The sequence below is a fragment of the Coregonus lavaretus genome, assembly GCF_964263955.1.
Source record: "Coregonus lavaretus genome assembly, chromosome: 9".
NCBI lineage: Eukaryota > Metazoa > Chordata > Actinopteri > Salmoniformes > Salmonidae > Coregonus > Coregonus lavaretus.
The window spans coordinates 18,447,960-18,469,134 of record NC_139996.1 but is presented as its reverse complement, the minus strand read 5'-3'; the positions used below and the strand labels follow the sequence as shown (position 1 = coordinate 18,469,134).

General features: G+C 44.9%; 1 protein-coding gene across 1 annotated transcript in view; it reads left to right on the top strand.

Moving 5' to 3' along the window:
- Positions 1-1,259: 1,259 nt before the first annotated feature.
- The window catches only part of LOC311134884 (putative neural-cadherin 2), a gene marked incomplete at both ends in the record, with an annotated part of 81,618 nt that continues 61,702 nt past the window's right edge, over positions 1,260-21,175 (top strand). Inside the window, 2 exons of the mRNA XM_084168650.1 lie at positions 1,260-2,271; positions 20,032-20,276. Of these exons, the coding sequence (XP_084024776.1) occupies positions 1,260-2,271; positions 20,032-20,276 (1,257 nt within the window). The remainder of the gene's footprint in view (positions 2,272-20,031; positions 20,277-21,175) is intronic.

The following is a 21,175-nucleotide window of genomic DNA, read 5'->3' as shown; positions in this document are numbered from 1 at the left end:
TTCCGCTATGCCTTTATCCTCTTATCTATTTTGTGACACTGAAAACACATTTGGCAACATGAAACAGGCCTATGCACAGTCCATATCCACATATTTAGCTATTGCCATATACTGTAGGAGTCAAGAGCCATGAAATTGCTGGGCGGATTTGTGTGTGTGCAGATAATAATGTTGGGGTGTTCTGGATCGTGGGTGGGTGGGTACACTGGCAGGGGGTAAGGAGCAGTGACAGTGTTGATTGTTAGCACTCTGCTGAACACAGTTTGCAAAACCCTTTTCTCACTCTGATAATAGGGAAAGGGGATATCTAGTCAGCTGCACAACTGAATGCATTCAACCGAAACCGAAATGTGTCTTACGCATTTAATCCAACCCCTCTGAATTAGAGAGGTGCAGGGGGCTGCCTTAATCGGCGCCCGGGGAGTTGTTGTTTCGGGGTTAACTGCCTTGCTCAAGTGCAGAAGGGCAGAGTTCTTCCACCAAGCCAGAGTTCTTCCACCAAGCCGGCTCGGGATTCGAACCAGCGACCTTTCGGTTACTGGCCCAATGCTCTTACTGCTAGGCTATATCTCACAATGCATATTTTTTTGTTTGAGTTCCCATGTACAGCATTCTAATCTTGACTCCCCATTTGCTATTATGCTGTCTATTCATATAGTCTCTACCATTTGTCATATTCCTAGCTTTCCAGATCAAATTTAATCTCTGAGTTGAAATTGACTTTTTGCCTGGAGAGAGCTGCCTCACTGCTCGACTCCCCCTAAGGCTTCGGACTAAAGAGTGGAGATCAATAACTGAGAGTGCTCAATGGTTCATGGTTGTACAAGTGGTTTATTTATTGTCGCAGACGTCTTGACCGCATTGGAACGGACTTAATCCCAGGATCCAAGCAGCCTCCAGGCAGTCAGATGGGGTGGGGTTCTCCGAGGATTCTATCCCGGCGCGCCACGCCCCCGCGCTTGGCGCTGTCCAGCACGCCAGGGCTGAAAGCTGCTGGTAGTGTGCAGCCAGTAACTGCCTGCAGCGGTGGACTGCACGTAGGGCTGAACTGAATAGCGACAGACAGTCGAGAGATCTCACCGGATACTAAGGTGAAAGTTCAGCAGACACAGGTTAATTCATGGAGGAGACGTCGTACAAATATGTGACAGCTTTTAGATTTTACCAGACTGGGACATTTTATTTTTGCCTTTCAATGATTTGCTGTCACAATTGAAACTCCTGAACCACTTGGTGGTAGGCTAAAACTTGTTACCACCATGATTTTGGTTATTTTACTGTCTTACTGCCTGACGTTTGTTTTAGGATATAAATCGGATGATCGACTGCCTTTCTTTCATGGGCATGCATTTGAGAACTCGCCGACGGCATCAAAAGTGAATGGACTAAGCATTCCTGTTAAGCGCATCAACGCGCAAAAATGGTGTCCAGGATCGAGAATGCACTTTAAACTGTATGGGAATGGCAGCGACGATTTCCACGTCTTTGCCCACCACAAACGGGGAAATATATTACTTAAAACTTCCAAGGTTTTGGACAGGGAAGAGCGTTCCGAATACCTACTGAGTATAGGTTTATGTTGCCAAACATGCGTGTCAGCGGACCATGTTGTCTTTGAAGTTGCGTCGGTGAAAGTGGACGTTTTGGACACCAACGACCACGAACCCACTTTTCGCAATGCAGACTTGAAATTAACTTTAAATGACGTGACTCCACTCCGGTCTGTAGTTCACACGGTGAAGGCACTTGACGCAGACAGCGGAAAGAACGCAGAGTTGACATACTTCTCCGTTCCCAAAAACGGCAGTTTCTACGTGGTACCACAAACGGGTGAAGTTTTACTGGTGGACTCAATACTGGGGCTTCCATCTACAATCAAGTTCTATGTTTTTGCCAAAGACCACGGTTGGCCCTGCAGAATCAGTAAGGGGGTGGAGGTCACGGTTACTCCACGACAGTGGTGCCAATTGCGCCCAGGCCAGACAAGGGAGTTAGGCAGCCTGGGCAGGGCAGGGCGTATGCAAAGGGCATTGTTGGACTCTGGTAGCATGGTCTTCCTCAATGTATCCGAAGATGCAAGTATCGGTTCAGTAGTTATGAACCTGAGCCCAGCCAGGTTTCAGGCAGCCTCCTTTGAGCTGGTTTACCCGGAGACAGATATCACCCCAATCAACGTGGGCAAGGATAGTGGAGATATCGTGGTAGCCAGGCGGCTGGACAGGGAGACTGAACCGTTCGTGGAATTCACTGTCAAAATACAAGATCAACGAGGTGTGTACTAAATCTGCACTTTACTGTGTGCATGTCTTCAGTGCGATATTTGCAGAGTGGTAATGCCCTTATTTAATTGACAAACGTCTATTACGCATGCATGATGTCACTTTAATAGCGCAGTATTTTACGACCATCTGGATGGCTGAAAAAAAGTCGCCCTACAGTCACTATCCCTCAGTAATGCCCCAAAAGAGCAACATGTACATTGGGTATATAGCCTGTTCAGAAAAAGCTATTTGAGCAGGCTAGTTACAATACATTCAACAGGTACACAAGGTTTCACATTACCTGCTTCAGTGTAAAATTATGTGTCATTATGACATGCTCATACAATAATATTATGTAACTCATGTTTATGTATAACTCTAACAGCTATTACTTTTTTTAAATTAGGGCCAAATAATTATGATGATTTTAATTAGGGCCAAATATTATTATAGACTTATTAATTGATTTATTAAATAGACTCCAGCCACCATAGACATACTCTACTGTAGACTCGGCTGTGAAGTTGTTTTGGAGTGAAGATCTAGTGTGGACCCCCCCCCCCCCCCCCTCTCTCTCATCTGCTGGCATTAGACCTTTAATCCCCACTCATTCACTCACTCACTCCCAGGGATTTGGAGAGGCACTTCCACGCTTAGGAATCAACCTCTGGCATTCTTGGAGGGAAAGAGAAACCATATGATGCCCTGTTGTGTAATTGTGTTGACAGTTGTCTGGCCCATTGCGTTAGGGACCCTAGAGTTTGGCCCCTACAGAGATGATGTTGGAACTTGGCGCAGTGGCAAATTATTTGCTATGATTTTACAGTGCCAATGTTTGATTGTGATGTACAGCAGTGTGTGAGAGTTGTTGTGGCTCCCAGAGTTTGGGCCCTTACAGGGTTCATGTTGGCCAGGGGCCAGTGATTTGTTTTGGTTGTAGTGCCAGTTTCCCAGTGTGCCCAGTGCTCAATTGTGATGTTCAGCAGTGTGTGAGAAACTTGCTGGGATTTTGTTTCAATAGCCTGGTGGTATTTGATGCACAGCATGTGTTCATGGTTGTCTGTAGTGTCTGTCTGTCTGTCTGTCTGTCTGTCTGTCTGTCTGTCTGTCTGTCTGTCTGTCTGTCTGTCTGTCTGTCTGTCTGTCTGTCTGTCTGTCTGTCTGTCTGTCTGTCTGTCTGTCTGTCTGTCTGTCTGTCTGTCTGTCTGTCTGTCTGTCTGTCTGTCTGTCTGTCTGTCTGTCTGTCTGTCTGTCTGTCTGTCTGTCTGTCTGTCTGTCTGTCTGTCTGTCTGTCTGTCTGTATGGGATGGTTTCATGTTTGTTTTTTGAGAAATCAATTTATGAATCACATTCTTTATTTCTTGAGAATGCATGGATAGTTATGCAACATTATGTTTTCGGGGGAAATACATTCACAATTAACAATTATTGATTTATTGAGAACATATGAAAACTCTTATATTCATGTTGTGATGCGAGGACTATTCATCTGCCACCTTGTCTCTGCCTGATTAAAGATTTGCCATGTCCTATGACTGGCTTGCCAGACAGTGCTGTCTGCTTCTTTGAGGGCTGGTCTTTTAAAAAGCAGACTACCCATCACACATGGCCCTTTTTGTGTTTAAACACATTTTCTGCTGGATTTTATTTTGAGTCTGTTTTGCACCAACAATCCTACACTTATTAGTATGTTATACTGGATGTGTTTTACTTGGGTTCGGTTTTTCCAATGGCTGTGTGGTAAAGCGGGTAGCTATAGCATGGCGGTCCATAGGGATATTAGTGTGACCTGTGTGACTGAAGCTGTGTGTGTGGCCCAGTGGCCACTTGTCTACACCCCCAGACAGCTCTATGGGATCCAGGGGTAGAGAGCTGTCCATGGTACATTCTTAGAAAAAAAGGTGCTATTTAGAACCTAAAAAGGGTTCTTCGGCTGTCCCCATAGGGGAACTCTTTGAAGAACCCTTTTTGGTTCTAGGTAGAACTCTTTTGGTTCCAGGTAGAACCATTTCCACAGAGTGTTCTACATGGAACCCAAAAGGGTTCTACCTGAAACCAAAAAGGGTTCTACCTGGAACCAAAAAGGGTTCTCCTATGGGGACAGCCGAAGAACCCTGTTGGAACCCTTTTTTCTAAGAGTGTGCTGTAGTCGCTCTCTGTCACCTCTACACCAGCAGCTGTGGAATCAGCATGGGGAGACAGGAGGAGAAGCCAGTGAATTAGGTCATCACGATAGACAGTAGTAAGGTGTCGTGTTGGAGAGGGAGAGAGAACTCTTCATTATTCCTGTGTAAAGATTTAGTTTCCACAAAGGCCATCAGCTTAGTAGCTTAGTTTTATTGGAACAGAATGTAAAGTATAATCTGATTCTCTTTGACTGTCACTTTTTCCTGCCCCTGTGCTTGAATCAGTTAATGGTGTTGGAAGGGGCAGGAGATTGGAGAAGTACTGAGCAAACGGGAGAGTACTTGGTGAGGTGGAAGAGGGGGGTGAGATTGGACTGGAGTGATTCCCCTCTCTTTTCGATATCTGTGGGCAGGGTGGTGGTTTGGAGAGGAGCCGTGTCTCAGCTTGTAATCACCTAGGGTTGTATGTATCAATCTTATCACTGTAGGAGTGCTGAATTAAGATACGTTTTTCCTTCTAGATTTAAATGAATAAGATTACATGGACAGGGGGGACCTGATTTTAGATCAGCTCTCCATTAATGCTTGATCCATACGGCACCTAAAATCAGCCTGCTTTGTCAGAGAATTTCAGATCTCTAGTTCTAGTCATTTTCTTGTCTAGTTGCCTCATGCTGTCTTTAATCCAATTTTCCCTTTTCCCACTGCTTCTCCTCCAACGAATTAATTTGCATGTTCCTATTGTGATATGAAATGAATTGGGATGAGACCTGATCTTATTTCCTGTGTAATGTGTGACTCTGGGGCTGTATATTTACTACAGAAAACTATTTCACAATGCCATGCTATCTGAATTTATTACATTTGTAAAGAAACTCGAGCTGTGGCTGGAGTGTGTGCATGTGTCCCTGCATGCATGCTTGCGGGTGTGTATGCGCACGCCCATGTGTGTTTGTGTGTATGTTTACCTCCCTGTGTTGGGACATAGTTTTCACACTCATAGCTCCTTTCTGCTTGAAGTACATTCTCAATACATTCACAAGCAGTTGCATGTCAGTTTCCACCCAATCTATTTCTGCTCTATGTTCTGCTTGTATATTGTATGCGTCCCAAATGGCACTCTTATTCCTTACATAGAGCTCTACAGGCCCTGGTCAAAAGTAGTGTACAATATAGGCAATAGGGAGCCATTTGGGACGCACACATTGTCTGCCTGGCCATGTCAGAGGAACATGCTTCCCTGCAGTGCTGTCTCCTCCACTGTACAGCTCCACAGCTGCTCCACTGCTCATCTGATGGCCAGGAGAAAGGAGAGGTGTAGCCTAGTTCCACGAGGATGGGTCCAGGGGAGAGGGTTTATCAGACCGAGAGGTTGCATTATTTATGTCCATTACTACAGACATTGTCAGGCCCAGGACATCACAGCCAGGGAGGAAGAGAACAGTGACAGTCAGGGGCAAACGCCTTTCTCCTCCTCCTCCTCCTCCTCCTCCTTGGAGGAGGATTCCTAAGGAACAGATTCCCTGCTACATGCCCATGCACCATGCTGAGTGATAAACGACTACAGTGGTCCTACAGTGGCCCCAGTCACCAGCACCTGAGGTGGTGTTACACAAACGACAGGTTTTACCTATTGTGCAGCAGTACAGATCCAGAAGGGTGGGTTGGGGTGTCTGTGTGGGGAGATCCTGTCTGTTTTTCTATTTGTCTAACATTCTAGCTGGCCTTCTGTTCTTTTGGAATGCAGTTGACACCTCGACATAGAGGTTAAGGTAAGGTAGACTCAGCGTTATAATGTTGCCACAAGCAGCTCCACAGATATTGCGATGAGCGCCATGCAATACTTTGCTCTAACACAGTCACACAGAGTGTCTGGGCATGTGCACAGGTTTGCTTCACCCTACTACATTTACATTTACATTTTAGTCATTTAGCAGACGCTCTTATCCAGAGCGACTTACAGTTAGTGAGTGCATACATTTTAATTTTTTTATACTGGAATCGAACCCACAACCCTGGCATTACAAATGCCATGCTCTACCAACTGAGCTACATCCCTGCCGGCCATTCCCTCCCCTACCCTGGACGACGCTGGGCCAATTGTGCGCCGCCCCATGGGTCTCCCGGTCGCGGCCGGCTACGACAGAGCCTGGATTCGAACCAGGATCTCTAGTGGCACAGCTAGCACTGCAATGCAGTGCCTTAGACCACTGCGCCACTCAACGTGGTAGCTACGGGACCAAAAAGCAGAGAAGTTTAGCCTCGCGCTTCAACGCGCTTAGTTGTTGCGTAAATCTTGCCGGCCGGGTCTATACCTTTAACTATTCCGGATAAAGATTTTGAAGGGCCACAACATACAATGAGGGAAAAAAGTATTTGATCCCCTGCTGATTTTGTACGTTTGCCCACTGACAAAGAAATGATCAGTCTATAATTTTAATGGTAGGTTTATTTGAACAGTGAGAGACAGAATAACAACAAAAAAATAAGTATTTGACCCCCTCTCAATCAGAAAGATTTCTGGCTCCCAGGTGTCTTTTATACAGGTAACGAGCTGAGATTAGGAGCACACTCTTAAAGGGAGTGCTCCTAATCTCAGTTTGTTACCTGTATAAAAGACACCTGTCCACAGAAAAATATAAAAATATGCCATTTAGCAGACGCTTTTATCCAAAGCGACTTACAGTCATGCGTGCATACATTTTTTTTTTTGTGTATGGGTGGTCCCGGGGATCGAACCCACTACCTTGGCGTTACAAGCGCCGTGCTCTACCAGCAATCAATCAATCAGATTCCAAACTCTCCACCATGGCCAAGACCAAAGAGCTCTCCAAGGATGTCAGGGAATGGGCTACAAGACCATCGCCAAGCAGCTTGGTGAGAAGGTGACAACAGTTGGTGCGATTATTCGCAAATGGAAGAAACACAAAAGACCTTTCAATCTCCCTCGGCCTGGGGCTCCATGCAAGATCTCACCTCGTGGAGTTGCAATGATCATGAGAACGGTGAGGAATCAGCCTAGAACTACACGGGAGGATCTTGTCAATGATCTCAAGGCAGCTGCGACCATAGTCACCAAGAAAAGAATTGGTAACACACTACGCCGTGAAGGACTGAAATGCAGCGCCCGCAAGGTCCCCCTGCTCAAGAAAGCACATATACATGCCCGTCTGAAGTTTGCCAATGAACATCTGAATGATTCAGAGGAGAACTGGGTGAAAGTGTTGTGGTCAGATGAGACCAAAATGGAGCTCTTTGGCATCAACTCAACTCGCCGTGTTTGGAGGAGGAGGAATGCTGCCTATGACCCCAAGAACACCATCCCCACCGTCAAACATGGAGGTGGAAACATTATGCTTTGGGGGTGTTTTTCTGCTAAGGGGACAGGACAACTTTACCGCATCAAAGGGACGATGGACAGGGCCATGTACCGTCAAATCTTGGGTGAGAACCTCCTTCCCTCAGCCAGGGCATTGAAAATGGGCCGTGGATGGGTATTCCAGCATGACAATGACCAAAAACACACGGCCAAGGCAACAAAGGAGTGGCTCAAGAAGAAGCACATTAAGGTCCTGGAGTGGCCTAGCCAGTCTCCAGACCTTAATCCCATAGAAAATCTGTGGAGAAAGCTGAAGGTTCGAGTTGCCAAACGTCAGCCTCAAAACCTTAATGACTTGGAGAAGATCTGCAAAGAGGAGTGGGACAAATTCCCTCCTGAGATGTGTGCAAACCTGGTGGCCAACTACAAGAAACGTCTGACCTCTGTGATTGCCAACAAGGGTTTTTCCACCAAGTACTAAGTCGTTAGTATTTCCCTCATTAAAATGCAAATCAATTTATAACATTTTTGACATGTGTTTTTCTGGATATTTTTGTTGTTATTCTGTCTCTCACTGTTCAAATAAACCTACCATTAAAATTATAGACTGATAATTTCTTTGTCAGTGGGCAAACGTACAAAATCAGCAGGGGATCAAATACTTTTTTCCCTCACTGTATGTCTGTCAATCCAGAAACATCTTTGTTTACTGAGTTGAGTTTTTCCTCAGCAGCGTCACCTTAACATGCTCCACATCCTCCCTGTTGGCATTTCCCCTCTGGGCCAGAATCGATTTGCCGCTATTGATTAAGCAAGCAGGCTTTTGTTATGTTCCAGTCACAAAACATCGCTTTAAACACAATTTATGTGTCAGGGATGGCCTGCGATAGACTGCTGCTGATAGTTTACAAACTGGCAGAGAGTTAGGACTGTGATTGAGTGGACCGCAGATGGAACTTTCTGGGACCATTTAATTAATCAGAGCCAGGCGTTTCAGACCAGACCAGACTAGCCGAGACCAGACTGAGCATAGAAAATTGGTGTTGGCTCTCAGACGTACCAAAGGAATTGTCTGGTCTGTGTTTATTTATCTATATTGTGTTGAGTTTCTTTACCTTTTTCCCTCTGAGGTCCAATTAACTGAGTAAAACAATGGTTGCGGCTCAACTTTCAGCCCACGAGAAGAGCTGTTAAAAAACAAAATATAGGGTATATAGACATCTCTGGAAATTATTGTTTTGTGGACAAAGAGATTTTGCTGCAGAAAAATTACATGGCTGGCAGAGTTGCTTAGTGTAGTATTTTGATAGGAATTTCAGTAAGCGAAAATAAATGTAATTGCCGTAATGGCGTAATGTGTTGTAAGGGACTTCTGTCAAAAGATGAAATGTCAGTTTAATTGAAGATTGAAGGGAGAAATTTGAAGCTGGCTCATGATGAAAACAAAGTAAGGCTGACATGAGTCATCAGTGTGCACTGTATGGGCGAGCTTGTTGGTGTGTGTGTTTGTGAGTGTGTGTGCACAGAGAGAAAGAGAGAGAGAGAGAAGGGGAGAGTCCATGGGGATGTAGCCTACCCACAACCCAGGCAGATGTGTGAACGACTCTGTGTCTACTGCTGACTGCTTAGCATTCCATTTGTTGTATTCTCATTACAGTTGGAACACATATCCTGTGCTTTTGTTATGGTTTCCGCGTCTGTGGTCGGACTACCCCGTGTGTGCTTTAATCCCAGTTTGACAGTATGTCTGTGCAATGTTCTCGTCGCACGGTCCGACTGCAAATTTACTGTTGTTCTCTATGGAACTAATGAATGTGGTCCTCCTCTCCATTTCGTCAGTTTGGGGGTCCAGCTTCATGCTGTGGACTAATAAGAACATATGGTCTCCACAGTGTTATGATTCTCTGAGGAGGAGGATGGGACAGTAGTGATGGTGGTGGAGTCATTAGTAGTGCTTCCAGTGGACACGCACACACACACACACACACACACACACACACACACACACACACACACACACACACACACACACACACACACACACACAAATCCCTAAGATTTTTATGGTACTTAATAAAATAATCATACATTTTGTCATAATTAAGTCATACTTTTATCACGTAGATATTAAACATTGAATACCAGAAAGTTATGCATTTAAATTGTAAACCATTAAACATGCATTAATATTGTACTATGAGATATAGGATAATCAAAGATTTGGGGAATTAAGTCCCATTATTAGTCCTATTTACCATATAAATAAGAGATCATCATAGATTTCTGTTTTTAATATGTCACTTCTGTCACACTAATATAATCATACAAGTTAGTGATCAGGGGTGCTAAATGTTGTGTGTTGATACCTCCTCTACTCTCCCGCTGTGTGATGAGCATTGATCTGGTTTAATCACGATGTGTGAGGGGAGATGATGGTATACAGCACAGGCTGTTCACTGGATTACATTCAGAAAATGAGGGGTTTATCCTCTCTCCTGTCCCCATTAACAACGCTTCTAAACACGCTGCTGTCTTAATGTGTGTACAGTGTGTGTGTGTGTGTGTGTGTGTGTGTGTGTGTGTGTAGGGGAGAAGTGTAGAGAGTGTTTGTGTGTGTGTGTCAAATCAAATCAAATGTTATTTGTCACATGCTTCGTAAACAACCGGTGTAGACTAACAGTGAAATGCTTACTTACGGGCCCTTCCCAACAATGCGGAGAGAAACATTGAAAAATTATAGAAAGCCAGTGGTGCGCGTCGTCAGCCCGGTCCGGCCTGTTCCTGCTCCCCGCACCAAGCCAGTGGTGCGCGTCGCCAGCCCGGTCCGGCCTGTTCCTGCTCCCCGCACCAAGACAGTGGTGCGCGTCGTCAGCCCGGTCCGGCCTGTTCCTGCTCCCCGCACCAAGCCAGTGGTGCACGTTGTCAGCCCGGTCCGGCCCGTTCCTGCTCCCCGCACCAAGCCAGTGGTGCGCGTCGTCAGCCCGGTCCGTTCCTGCTCCCCGCACCAAGCCAGAGTGTGCGTCGTCAGCCCGGTCCGGCCCGTTCCTGCTCCCCACACCAAGCCAGGGGTGCGCGTCGTCAGCCCGGTCCGGCCCGTTCCTGCTCCCCGCACCAAGCCAGTGGTGCGCGTCGTCAGTCCGGCACGGGCCGTGCCTGTTCCACCGGTGCCTGGTCGGGCACCGGTCAGCTGCTCCATACCGGAGCCTGAGCAATCCGCTCCACCGGTGTCCAGTCCAGCTCCGGCCAGCGGGACCAGACCAGGGGCGCTACGGGGGGGTGGCGAGAGAGTGGTGGTCGCGCCCGGAGCCGGATCCGCCTCTGAGGCGGAATGCCCACCCGGCCCCTACCCTCTTGAGTTTGGTTGGCGTGGTCGCAGTCCGCGCCTTTGGGGGGGGGATACTGTCACGCCCTGGCTCTGGGGACTCTTTATGTTGAGCCAGGGTGTGTAGTGTCTATGTTGTATTTTCTATGTTTCGTTCTAGTTCGTGTTTTCTATGTTGGCCAGGGTGGTTCCCAATCAGAGGCAGCTGATTCTCATTGACTCTGATTGGGAACCATACTTAGGCAGCCTGTTGGCACTAGTTATTTGTGGGATCTTGTTCTGTATAGGTTTGTGTTGGTGAACCTTTTGACTTCACGTATCGTTTTGTTGTTTTGTTGTTCATGTATTAAGTACTCATTAAAAGATGTACGCCTATCACGCTGTGCCTTGGTCCACTTCTTATGACGATCGTGACACCCCGTAATGACATAGCAAAAACAGGTTTTTATAAATATTTGCAAATGTATTTAAAAAAAGAAATGGAAATATGACATTTACATAAGTATTCAGACTCTTTACTCAGTACTTTGTTGAAGCACCTTTGGCAGCGATTACAGCCTCAAATCTTCTTGGGCATGATGCTACAAGCTTGGCACACCTGTATTTTGGGAATTTCTCCCATTCTTCTCTGCAGATCCTCTCAAACTCTGTCAGATTGGATAGGGAGTGTCGCTGCACAGCTATTTTCAGGTCTCTCCAGAGATGTTCAATTGGGTTCAAGTCTGGGCTCTGGCTGGGCCACTCAAGGGCATTCAGAGACTTGTCCAGAAGCCACTCCTGCGTTGTCTTGGCTGTGTGCTTAGGGTCGTTGTCCTGTTGGAAGGTATACGTTCGCCCCAGTCTGAGGTCCTGAGTGCTTTGGAGCAGGTTTTTATCAAGGATCTCTCTGTACTTTGCTCCGTTAATCTTTTCCTAGATTCTGACTAGCCTCCCAGTCTCTGCCGCTGAAAAACATCCCCACAGCATGATGCTGCCACCACCATGCTCCACCGTAGGGATGTTGTCAGGTTTCCTCCAGACGTGACGCTTGGCATTCAGGCCAAAGAGTTCAGTCTTGGTTTCATTAGACCAGAGAATCTTGTTTCCCATGGTCTGAGAGTCTTTAGGTGCGTTTTGGCAAACTCCAAGCGAGCTGTCATGGGCTTTTTACTGAGGAGTGGCTTCCGCCTGGCCACTCTACCATAAAGGCCTGATTGGTGAAGTGTGCAGAGATGGTTGTCCTTCTGGAAGGTTCTCCCATCTCCACAGAGGAACTCTGGAGCTCTGTCAGAGTGACCATCGGGTTCTTGGTCACCTCCCTGACCAAGGCCCTTCTCCCCCGATTGCTCAGTTTGGCCGGGTGGCCAGCTCTAGGAAGAGTCTTGGTGGTTCCAAACTTCTTCCATTTAAGAATAACGGAGGCCACTGTGTTCTTGGGGACCTTCAATGCTGCAGACATTTTTTGGTGACTTTCTCCAGATCTGTGCCTCGACACAATCCTGTCTCGGAGCTCTACGGACAATTCCTTCGACCTCATGGCTTGGTTTTTGCTCTGACATGCACTGTCAACTGTGGGACCTTATATAGACAGGTGTGTGCCTTTCCAAATCATGTCCAATCAATTGAATTTACCACAAGTGGACTCCAATCAAGTTGTAGAAACATCTCAAGGATGATCAATGGAAACAGGATGCACCTGAGCTCAATTTCGAGTCTTATAGCAAAGGGTCTGAATACTTATGTAAATAAGGTATTTCTGTTTTTTATATATAATACATTTGCTAACATTTCTAAAAACCTGTTTTCATTTTGTCATTATAGGGTATTGTGTGTAGATTGATGAAGAACAAATTGAATTTGATCAATTTTAGAATAAGGCTGTAACGTAACAGGGTCTGAAGACTTTCCGAAGGCACTGTACGTACATATACTGTAGGTATAGGTGACTAGGAAACTAGATAGATAATAAACAGTAGCAGCAGCGTATTTGGTTAACTATTTAGCAGTCTTATGGCTTGGGGGTAGAAGCTGTTCAGGGTCCTGTTGGTTCCAGACTTGGTGCATCGGTACCGCTTGCTGTTTGGTAGCAGAGAGAACAGTCTATGATTTGGGTGACTGGAGTCTTTGACCATTTTTAGGGCCTTCCTCTAACACCGCCTGGTATAGAGGTCCTGGATGGCAGGGAGCTCCAGCCAAGTGATGTACTGGGCCGTACGCAGTACCCTCTGTACCGCCTTGCGGTCGGATGCCAAGCAGTTGCCATACCAAGCTGTGATGCAGCCAGTCTAGATGCTCTCAATGGTGCAGCTGTATAACCTTTTGAGGATCTGAGGGCCCATGCCAAATCTTTTCAGCCTCCGGAGGGGGAAGAGGCGTTGTCGTGCCTTCTTCACGACTGTGTTGGTGTGTTTGGACCATGTTAATTCTTTAGTGATGTGGATACAGAGGAACTTGAAGCTCTTGACCCGCTCCACTACAGCCCCGTCGATGTGGATGGGGGCGTGCTCGGCCCTCCTTTTCCTGTAGTTCACAATCAGCTCCTTTGTCTTGCTCACGTTGAGGGAAAGGTTGTTGTCCTGGCACCACACTGTGTGTGTGTGTGTGTGTGTGTGTGTGTGTTTGAGCTATGTGAGGCGTTGAGAGGGATGAGAGATGGCAACAGCATTCTTTCGCAGCTCAGACACACACTAGTTCTCTGCATTCACTTGCATACCGATCAATTCAACTGTGTAATATCACTACATACCATGCCATGTTGGACTCAATATTGTTCCTTATATACAACAACAGCAGGCCCAATAATGATTGGTCCATCCTAGAATCTAAACAACGTCTGCCCAGATTCTGGTTTTGGTGATAGATTAACGCTGTCTCGGCCATACATTCTTACTGTTTTCCCATTAAGCCCGTATAGCTCCTCAGTGACTCCTGCCTGGCCCTGTCCACTCTGGGCTGGGCAGGCAACTGGGCTCCCTGGACACCCCCATCAATCACCACCACACTGGGAAATGGAAAGAGGGATAGAGGGATGGAGGTCACCATAAGATAACTGCAACATAAGATAACTGCTGGGACAGAGGAGCAAGAGCTATGGTCTAATTGAGCTCCAGTAGTGTATTTTTTTAAATTTATTTTATTTCACCTTTATTTAACCAGGTAAACCAGTTGAGAACAAGTTCTCATTTACAACTGCGACCTGGCCAAGATAAAGCAAAGCAGTGCGATAAAAACAACAACACAGAGTTACATATGGGGTAAAACAAAACAAAGTCAAAAATACAACAGAAATACATGTATATATATATGTATATGTATATCATTCAAAGATAAAGTTTGATTTGGTAGAGGCAGTATACTAGTTAACGCCAGTTGTCTTGGTTTGGTAGGGCAGCATGCTAGCTAACACCTTTTGTCTTGGTTTGGTAGAGGCAGCATGCTAGCTAACACCTGTTGTCTTGGTTAGGTAGAGGCAGTATGCTAGCTAACGCCGGTTGTCTTGGTTTGGTAGAGGCAGCATGCTAGCTAACCACCCGTTATGTTAGTTAGGTATAGGCAGAACTAGTCTCTCCCAACATCTGTGACTAGCTGATGCAGTTACGCAATATTTAGGTTCTGGGTTTCTGAGATTATGGCAGTACATGCTGGCTAGCGCCCATTGTTTTGTGTTTGTTTGGTAGAGGCCTCTCAGTGACTCAGTGTTGGAGTCGGTCAGAGGGTGAGAGAGTTCCAGAGAGTTCCAGAGAGGCCACGTCTGCTTTTAGAGCAGCCCCATTACTCTTCATTACGATCCCATTCTAGGCCTGAGAACACAGCTGAGAGTGGATCCTCCAAATGGGCCCCATATTTATCATTACCCTCCTAAAGCTACCATCACCATCATAACACAAAAATGACCCCTCCCTCTACCACAGCAGCACAGCATAGAGAGTGAGCTTTCTTAAAGCCTCTAACACAAACAGACAGCCACAGATAGAGGTGAATGGCCAAAATAATTCTGCTTTATGAACAACACCCCTGGTTCTGGTTACAGAGGGGGATAGATATCTGGAAATGTGAAGAGAGAGAGAGAGAGGGAGAGAGAGAGAGGGAGAGAGAGAGAAAGCAAGGGACGGAGGGGGATGCCCCCGACCTGGGAATGTCCACATTTTTCCTGGAAGACTGGAACAAAAAGGGAGGAGGAGAGAGAAGGTATCCATGAGCAAGAGAGAGAGAGAGAGAGAGATATTACTCTCCTTAAAGTCGCAACCCTCTTCTGACTCTCTGATGGGAAGAGGCTTTTACAGAGTATTTTCTTAGAGTTGAATAGTGTTTCTAGAAACTCCCCACTGTTCCCAATCCACTTTAGGCCCAGTGTGGTGATAACAGCTGGAGGGATGAGAGAGCCTGAAGTGTACTACTATCTCCTTACTGCTAGTGTCCTTTCTCATCGCAACACACAACAGAAGACACTAAGGAGAGCCCCATAGGGAGAGCAGGATAAGGCTAAAGAATATTTGACTTGACGTTAGATTCTGTTATAGTGGATATTGTAGATATATATTCCGTATGTGTGAAGCAATTTAGATTAACTTCCATTCCACCTAGTCAGCAATGCATTGCATTTAAATGGCGTGTTAGTTTGTGTGTGTGTGTGTGCATGTGTCTGTGTGCATGTGTCTGTGGAGCTCTGTGTGTGTCCGAACCTCGGAAGCTTTGAGCCACTACAGTACAGAGTGTGCAGAGGATGGAACTTAATAGATTTTAGTCCTCTGAGCTTTCAGTGTGTTGATCCTATGCTGACTGGTCCAGACTCACAGTGCTTTAGGCTCACAGTGAGGGATTTACAATAGGGCCCCTTTAACACTGCAAACATTTGGTTAATATGTCTTAATTCTTCCCTGCTGCGCAGAAATTCACTTTATACCCACAGACTGCAAAAAAGCATGCCTAAAAGGTATCTGATGCACCATCGGTTATTTATGTTTGCAGATGCAATTTCTATTCATTTGGTACCCAACTGATATATTTGTTGCATGTTTTCTTTTTCCCGCAAAGGGCTCGAAGAAGAAGCAGCAGGCAATTCAGCGTGGCGTCCATATTATGTGGAGCCTTTGAAATTACAGTAATTAGATGGTATATCTCAATACAATTCTCTCCTGTACTGTTTTCATGTGCTGTCCTGTATTGTGTACTATGCCAGATCACATTCACTTGTGTGTGAAGGCTTTGTCATGTAGTGTTTTGTTAACCTGTTCGTGTAGTGCCATAGACTACTTAGGTTGTTCAGTTTCCTTTGTACTGTCCTCTTATACTGCTCTGTTCTCTTAAACTTCTCTGCCGTGCATTGCACTGCACATATGAACACACACACACACACACACACACACCCTTCCTTGTACCGTGGCAGTATATGAGAAGAGCACTTCAGAAAACCTTTTTATACCAGCAAGCCACTTAGCAGCTTTATATAGCTACTGCCCAAGGAGAGGATTACCATCAGGCAGCAACAACACAACATCCCTGTAGGGAGACAGTGGAGGGAACAGCACACTATGACACTCCCAATGTACTGTAGCTGCTATCCATTTTATCACATTACATTTCATTACAGCCATTTAGCAGATGCTATTTTTCATTAGATACCGCACAATAGACCTTATTCAACCGATTGACCTACGGTTAATACTTTGTATGGGCTTTGTAAATTCAGAGGAGACTTAAATCTGATTCTTCATTACAATAATTTGATTATAGCACTTGGTCTCAGTCAGGTGAGACGCTGTAAGGCGAGTTTCAGCCTGAGTGTGTTTATCACTGCTCTTTTTGTGGCTCCATAGATCATAGGAGCCTCACGCACGCACACACACACACACACACACACACCCACGTCGGCTTTGACACACTCTTCATTACCATTCTACTCCTGATGGTCTGTAATTATGTGGCTTGGCTCTGATTAGGCGCTACATAACAAGCTTATTAAGCCAGCCTTGTAAAATCATCACCACAATTAGCTATAAGAGACATGGTTGGGAAAGGCACAAACATGCAGGAGCACTGCACTTTCTCCCCCGCTTGTAACAACATAACGATATTTAACCAAATGTAAAGTGATTTTTCCTTGATAGAGTGCCTCTTAGACCTTCCAGATCTGAAATAAATACAGATCTGTGATCATTACTCAGCATAAATGGATTCTGGATTAATTTTTTTAAAGCTCTGTAGCTGGCGTAAACTGCCTCTGTCGACATTTCCACAGATACTATCTAAACATTGATGATTTTCTCTGCCCCCATGATACTGTTCTATTTATCTAAATGAGCTATCATCTGATCCGCGAGAACTTTTCTCCACAAACAGACTTCAAAGCGCCGGTAGCAAAACTAGATTAATTATCTCCTCTAGCCTCTGCCTCTTAGTTATTATCCCTCTAACAGGGATTTTTCTGCCATTGAAATCCTTGGGTGGGCCGTCTGAGTGTTTTTACGGGTCGCCTAAGTCCAAACAGTGAAAAAGTTATAAAGTATATAGAAAAGATAATGGACCTACAGTATATATATATATATATATATATATATATATATATATATATATATATATATATATATATATATATATTTATAATATAATCTTTGAGAATTAACCATCAACAAAATAAAAGATAGACAGTCAGGGAGAATTGAAAATTCCAAAAACAATGAATTTGGCAGTATAAATAGAACATAGCATTAGCTATAGCAAAATGCATAGAATTGCAAGAAATTAGCTTTAAAACTGCAAAATGTCCTCTCAGCTCCATGGCAGAGGATGTACTGTAGAATCGCAGGAAATTTGTTTTAAAACTGCAACATTTTCTCTCAGCTGCATGACAAAATTTGTAGAATTGCAGTAAATTAGCTTTAAAACTGCTAAAATGTCTCTCAGCTCCATGGAGGAATTTGTAGAATTACAGGAAATTGGCTTAAAAATGCAAACATTTCTCTACACCGGTAAGACGTGGGTCCCTAAAATGTTCTCTAAAATTCAGCCGCGCAGACGGGCCGACCGCGCCATATTTTTTATGTATTATTATTTTAAAACTCTGCATCGTTGTGAAGGCCTCGTAAGCAAGCATTTCACGGTAAAGTCTATACCAGTTGTATTGGCACATGTGACAAATAAAATTAGATTTGACTTGCCACGCCCCTTTTTGATCCAGATTTTTTTTGTTGCTCTAACAATCATTTTAAGAGCTGTCACAAACTTTGGAGCAATTGTGTTTCAGTGGAGAACATGCCTCAGCTAGCCACTCGGGGTGCAGAGTATTTTGCGTTTCACAAAACACTGGACAGCTAAACCTATAGGTATAGCCCAGTAAAGAAATGGGAAATGTGTTTTGAAATACATTATCAACATGTATTTGGTTTGTGCAACCCAACAGTGAAAATGTTATTGACCCTCATATGGCAAGGTCTATTACACTATGAGAAATATTGGTTATTTTTGGTGCACTGGAATTTGACGTCATAGAATATCAATTGTAGCCTCGTGAGCCAGCTTGATCTCGCAAGCTTACATGAATGGTTTGCTACCAAGGATGCAAACCATTCATGTAAGCTCGCATAAATTGATCATACAGTAAAAAATACAAGTTGATATGTCATTATAGTGACAAAACGAATATGTCAGTACAAGGGACATATAACTAATATGTCAGTTTAGGAGAAGTATAACTACAATGGTTAAATGTCACTATTTTGAGATATTCTAATGAGAACATAAATTAAATGACAGATCATACAGACTCATACAGTATACAGTATACTACAGTGTAGCACATCATAGACCAGGTAATAGACTGTGAGTGACGGAGGGTCAGAGTTGGGTCAGAGCAGACAGCTCTTTCTCCCTGGTAAACAACAGCTGTCATGGAAACCAGTGAAGGTGAACGCCAGTAGCTACTTCCTGCAACAGTTGTTTAGATTGTCGAAGATCAGGAGACACGTTTATAGCCCGTAGTCAGACAGAGGAGGTTTTAGACAAATCCTCTGTTACCCTTGACCCCGAGGAAACGTGTGTGGGAATCTAGCTACCTAACCTTGCTAAGGTAAAACAAAGAACAACTGAGGAGAGTGTGATCGTTTCATAGAGGTGGATTTAATTGGTGCCATTTGATGAGTCAATATGTCAATGTCCTAGTCTTAATCTCTCAATATCTGTAGAAAGTCCTTAGCCTTCAAACTGTTTATTTTCCTGACAATGCCATAACATTCTTGATTCTATATTCAGCATACCCATTGTTTGAATGTGCTTTTCTGTCTATTCTTTCAGTTTCATCCTCTTCAGCCATTTCCAGCTCACTTCAGAAGTCAACTGAGCTCTGTGCACCACATCCACATCTCATACATTGCACAACACAAGTCTCTCTCTCTCTCTCTCTCTCTCTCTCTCTCTCTCTCTCTCTCTCTCTCTCTCTCTCTCTCTCTCTCTCTCTCTCTCTCTCTCTCTCTCTCTCTCTCTCTCTCTCTCTCTCTCTCTCTCTCTCTCTCTCTCTCTCTTTTCACACTCTCTTCCTCCCTGCAGTGATAATTGGATTGCAGGAATCTTCTTATTCATTCCAGTGTGGGAGGAGCAGGGCAGTAGCAGTGTACAGGTGACAAAGAGTCTGTTGTCGTGAGGCATTATCGCCAAGCTCTTGGGGGATCACATAGGCTTTGCTGGGTCAGGGCAGATCAGCTCCTGGCTGGGCCACTCTCCCAGGGGAGGCAGGATTTCAGGAAGTCTGCTGGGCTGGTAGCTGTCCTGAAGTGGAGAAACGCCTCCTCACCCTTGTGACATTGTGACATCCATCCTGCACTCCCAGAAAGGCCTTTAGTCATGTAGAGCAAGAATCAATCAGAGAACTGTATCGGTAATACTGTGGTTATGTATTTTCTTTGATGGGTGGACTGGCTTGGGTATTGAGTGTACCCATAAAAAGACAGTAAAGCAGGAAGTACAGGATTCTATTTATTTGGTCTAGTCTCTTCAATTGACTCACTATCTCTCTCCTCTCCTGTCCTCAAGGGCCTGACTGGTACCTGACCAAGGTGAAGCTGAGGGTGACAGATGTCAACGACAATGTCCCCGAGTGGGCCATGGAGCCATACCCCTACCTAGCTGTGGTGTCCTCCGAGGCCCCCCCTGGGGCGCTGGTTTACCCACTCCTCGCCCGCGACGGGGATGAGGGCAGCAGTGGCGAGGTGGAGTACTTTTTGGCCGATGGTACGGAAAGCACACATAGACACACACACGGTGGACCAAGCCCAGGGGTGTAGTGCAGCCAGTTAAATTTAGATTCAAGTTGAATCAATATGTCTCGCAATATCACTTAATGATTCATTAGTATTCTACATAACAAACCAAATATAATAGCATAGTATAACGATAGGCTCTACTGTTAGACCAAAAACACCACGTAATTAGGCTACTTATTACATTTTTTTCCTCATGCGGCCAGAACTCAACAGCCACGCCACTAGACTAAATATGCTTTGATTGAAACAAAATATGCTACTTACATCATTCAAGAATAATAAAATCAAAATGCATAATCCCATGAAAGTGATTGGGATCAAATGGTTGGCATGCAGATGGCTCATTGTCACAGCGACGTGTATGCGGTAGGCGAAGTCAAGAGCAGGACACCGAGCTACTGGCAGAAACTTTACTGGATGCAGTGCAAAATACAAAGTACACAGGCAACCTCAAACAGCGAGGAAATAATAAGACCCGCACACATGGGCAACTGCCGCAAAGACCAAAACAATTACGCACAATACACAATGAGAAACAGAGGGTTATAAAGGGAACACAATAAAACATCATGGGAAACAGGTGTAAACAATAAAGACCAAACAAGACAAACACCGAAACATCGATCGGCAGCAGCTAGTACTCCGGGGACGACGAACGCCGAAGCCTGCCCGAGCAAGGAGGAGGAGCAGCCTCGGCTGAATCCGTGACACTCATGAACGTTTCACCTGTAAAACATGAAGAATTATCATTCACGATTGACAGTGATTTATTTATAATAAGGTATATAAAATGTTATTTGAGCCACTATGTGTAGGCATGGGCAGTCGTTACATTTGCATTATGCATTGTAGTATATGTATATTCTAAAATGAAATCATACAGTAGGCTAATAAAAAAAAAAGGTGCTCCGATA